Consider the following 4,148-nt stretch of genomic DNA (forward strand, 5'->3'; position numbering starts at 1 on the left):
AAAAAAAAGGAGCAGTGTACAAACCACCCACTGTTAAAGTAATTTTACCTGAGTCACCTTTATTTATTTTTCAGATACAGTCACAGAGATGAATTTAGAGAACGAAAACCTTGTTATCTCACAATGAAAGTTAGAACAAAGAAGGTTACTGTATTTGAAAGCCAGATGACAGTTTTTGTTTGATCAGAATTTGATTTAAAAGGCAAACACCATTTCAATCAGAAATGCTAAAATCAACAAACCCAAGCTGTACAGAACAAGTACAATATTTCTGTTAACATCAGCACAGCCTTTATTGCTAAAGTAAAAAAAAAAAAAAAAAGACACCACAGTGTGACTACAGTGCTCTCAGTGTTTCATTCACGTTAGTCCAGATGATCCTTGTTCAGACAGCAGGCCGCCCTCAGAAGACCTCCAGGTCCGCTGAGTTGTAGACCACCGTGTCCTCAGTGCCCACAGCAGCTTCCTCCTCACCCTCCTCTTCCTCTGCAGCCTCCTCCAGTGACTCCAAGGCCTCATTGGTATCACTAGCAAAAGTCTCCCTGGAGACATCATCGTGCTCCTGCAGGTTTAACGTGCCGATGGCCTGCTTCATCTTCTTGGCCACCATGTGCCTCCTCCTCTTCTGGGCAGCCTTTTTGCTCTTTTGGTCCTTCTGCTGTTCCTCTAAGAATATCTTCCTGATCTGGGCCTTGGTGATGCTGGGCGTGTTCTTCAGCAGGTTGAGATACACCCCACCTGGGGTCCGCCGCCTGCTGCCATCCATGGTGTAAACACCACCGCTCTCCTCCAGCGTGGCGGTCTCTCCGAGCAGTTCTATGGCTTTTTTCTTTCCAACGACTTGAACAACACGTTCTATCAGATCTTTTTTGGGCTCCTGCAGCCTGTGTGCGATCTCATCTGTCACCTTATCATCAGGGTCATCCTCAGTGATCTCATACCGGCCCTTGACATCCATCTCAGCTCTGGGGCCCAGTCTGTCTTTAGCTGGCCTCTTCCTCTTGGCGTCGCCCCCTGGCCCGTCCTCTGACCCCCGGCCCTTCATGTACTCCTCCAGCTCTGCATCCAGCATGCTCACCTCTCCTTCGTTCTTTGGCTGGCTCTCCCGCTCCTTCTCCATGATCTTACGGGCCAGGACAAAATTATAAGTCTCTACATTTCTGCTGGACATGCTAACACCCTCCATGCCGAATATACTGAGCTCTGAAGTCACAGCATCCTGGCACTGCTCCTGGACCACAGAGCCCCAAATGTTGTTCACCTTGCGGCCTCCCAGCGCTCCATGGGCGGGCGCGGGGTTCGGCCTCGGCCGGACGGGGCACGGAGGAGCGTTGGACACTTTCTGGCGTTTGCGGCGCCAAACCGCCGCCTCCTCGTCTGACGAGTCCGCATCACTGTCACTGGACTCCGCCGTCCTGCCGGAGCTGCGGTAGGCTGGAGGCTGGGCTCTGCTCTGGAAGGACTGGCCGCTGAATGATGCTGATAGCTGGGGTCGAGCTGCGGCGCTTCTCATCTCGGTGTCCGAGCCGGAGCCGGAAATCTCTCCGTCTTCCAGATCACCGTCCATCAGATCCGCCATTTTTTTTGTCTGGAAGCCACAGCAAAGATAATGTCTGTTGACTGCTGCTCAAGTTAAGGCCACTACTTAGCGGTAGGAGCTAACTCTGCAGCATTAGCAGCTAACCAAGTTCATATGAAGCCTGCAGAGCGGAGCGGTCAGCCGGAAGTACCTTCAGATGAGCGGCAGCAGCTCCGTCTCTGCTCCGGAGCGCTCTGGCTTCAACCTGCTGGCCTCTGCTCTGCCTCTGAACTACTGTAAAAGAGCCTCAGAGAAGAAGTTGAGACTGGAGAAAATTCGCGCTGATCTGAACTCACACTTCCGCCTTACAACTGTCATGCCCTTTCAAAATAAACGCGATGCTTTCAGAATAAAAGGGGCCCTTTCATAATGAATTCAAAAAATGGAGGCAAAAAACACGAAACAGGTTTTTAAAGGGTCAGATAGTAACTTCATTGATATAGGCAGCAAAAACACATTTGCTCAGTTCCATACACTATAAATACACATGTATAGAATTTAGTCATTTATTTTGTAGTACTTTAGTACTCCACATTTATGTGCAGGATACAACAGAAGTGAGTACGACCATGTGTATTCAGATGCTAAATGATTTAAAACTCAATCACCTATTGATAGCTGTTTTATTTTTAGGTTAACTACTTATGAACAATCAGAAACAAATACTTAGAAAGACGATATTGAAAATTCAGGCCCTAAAGTAGAATTTCAGGACACCATCGAATGTGATCGTTATAACATAACTGAGTACATTTGTGATTTCCAGTGAGCCTAACTGCATGAAGATAGTTATAAAACGACCCGTAAACAGCAGAACTTTCTCAGTTTGGACCTATAGGCTGTGACTATGTGCATGTCTGCATAACATGCGTGCATAACACCGGCCTGTATGGACAGCAAAGACAAACACCTTCACCTGTTCTTTGGCACAAAGCTGCAAGATTAAATTTTGCTAAAAAACATAAAACGAAGCTTGATGAATGTTGTGAGTGCACTCTTTATCAGACAACACCCAGAATGATTTCTTTCAGATGGAGTGCAGCATGTTTGAAACTGACCAGGACTACCACAGTGAATGCATAGTTCTGAGAGTGAAGCACAGAAGTGTCACTATAATAATATGGTGTTGCATGAGTGTAAAAGGTGTTGGGGAGACGTTGTGTATAGATGGTATTGTGAATGCCTCTGGATATGCCAGCACGTTAGTGATCCAAAGCACACTAGCAACATCACACAAGAGCTTTTTGAAAAGGTTAAAACTATTACACAGACACGTATGCCTAACAGAACACATTTATTGTATTTTAAAGAGAAAGGTAGAGTAACAAACCCCTCCAGCAAATTGTAACTAAAAGTCTGTCATCAAAAATAAAGGTGGGCATATGAAGGATTGAAAAAAATGAAAGATTTGAATCTTAGTAACAAAAGACATACTTTTGTTGCATTGAGTTCCTACTGTGGGATCTGTGCTTTTAATATCGTAATTCATTAAATTAACAAATGAAATTTGACACAGGAACAAATACTCTGCTGTTCAACTTAGCAGCTGTGCAATATGGTAAGAGGATGCTATTTAGACCTGTTACTGTGGGGTTTTCACTGGGGTTTCCTCATTTTTGCTGCATACTGCACATGTTACATGTATTTAAATCTCTTTAATTAAAAATAACCAATAGGTTATGTCACCTTTTAGTCACTTGCTATATGTTTTTCAGTAATGGTTAATTTTCACAGGCCTGTGTTTAGTTCAGCAGCAGAATAACACAATAGAAACATCTTGAATGGCAGCATTTTAGAGGGTAAATTGCTTTTGTAAAATAAAAAGCTGCTTGTTCAGGTGTTTTCAGCTCATAACCGTGTTTTTCTGCTGCTGTGAGAACTTCCAGAGGTCTGTGTAACTGCTTGTGTTTGTCGTCTCGTGAGGCGGATATTGCGTCAGCGATAACGACGCCTGCGCAGTATTCCAGATAAACAATATGGCGGCGTCCTTACAGAACCTCACATTTGCCGGGAGATATCTCCTACAAAGATACTTACTGAAGACTAATTCTTTGAGCAGGGTAAGAAAAATACTTTCAAATCAGTGTTTTTAATGAAATTTCCCCTCTGTAGTTTCTTGACAGCTGTCAGTGGTCCGTCTAACGGAGGGAAACCTCGTTACGGCCGCTCACTGTTTGATAACTGTTCAATTAGCTAACAGCTGCGACATGTTCTGTTATTCTGAGATAATTCTTAAAAGTTTAGCGTAAGTAATACTGTGAAACTATCGACGACACGGTTATGTAAGCTGTTGCCGATTGAGAACAACTGACGTCAGTGTCCTAAATCTGAAGTGTCATGGTGACTGGTTCTCCTGCAGCTCTCAGCTGGACCGACCAGGCTCTTGGCTACTCAGGCTGCTCAGCAGGTGGCACTGAATGTCCCCGAAACCAAAGTGACCACTTTAGACAACGGGCTCCGGGTGGCTTCAGAGGACTCTGGGCTCACCACCTGCACAGTAAGTGAGAGGGTCTCCACATAAACACTTCTCTGCTGTTTGTAGTTGCTCCTGCTGCTTTTGTGTGTTTGT

General features: G+C 45.1%; 2 protein-coding genes across 3 annotated transcripts in view; one reads left to right on the forward strand and one right to left on the reverse strand.

Annotated features, from left to right (window-relative positions):
* Nucleotides 1-39: 39 nt before the first annotated feature.
* Nucleotides 40-1,875, reverse strand: phax (phosphorylated adaptor for RNA export). 2 transcript variants are annotated; one of them, XM_008278549.1, is made up of 2 exons: nt 1,731-1,875; nt 40-1,588 (listed from the first exon to the last, which is right to left on the reverse strand). In XM_008278549.1, exon 2 carries the CDS (start codon nt 1,577-1,579, stop codon nt 404-406), a length of 1,176 nt encoding a protein of 391 aa, XP_008276771.1. In that variant the 5' UTR covers nt 1,580-1,588; nt 1,731-1,875; the 3' UTR covers nt 40-403. The 2 variants fall into 2 exon arrangements, with proteins under 2 accessions (XP_008276771.1, XP_008276770.1); XM_008278548.1 differs by having other exon boundaries at nt 1,685-1,875.
* Nucleotides 1,876-3,534: 1,659 nt separating this feature from the next.
* Nucleotides 3,535-4,148, forward strand: part of pmpcb (peptidase, mitochondrial processing subunit beta) — an 8,521-nt gene continuing 7,907 nt past the window's right edge. Inside the window, exons 1-2 of the mRNA XM_008278550.1 lie at nt 3,535-3,639; nt 3,939-4,076. Of these exons, the coding sequence (XP_008276772.1) occupies nt 3,556-3,639; nt 3,939-4,076 (222 nt within the window). The 5' untranslated portion in view covers nt 3,535-3,555. The remainder of the gene's footprint in view (nt 3,640-3,938; nt 4,077-4,148) is intronic.

The sequence above is a fragment of the Stegastes partitus genome, unplaced genomic scaffold, assembly GCF_000690725.1.
Source record: "Stegastes partitus isolate 25-593 unplaced genomic scaffold, Stegastes_partitus-1.0.2 Scaffold126, whole genome shotgun sequence".
NCBI classification, from domain to species: Eukaryota; Metazoa; Chordata; class Actinopteri; family Pomacentridae; genus Stegastes; species Stegastes partitus.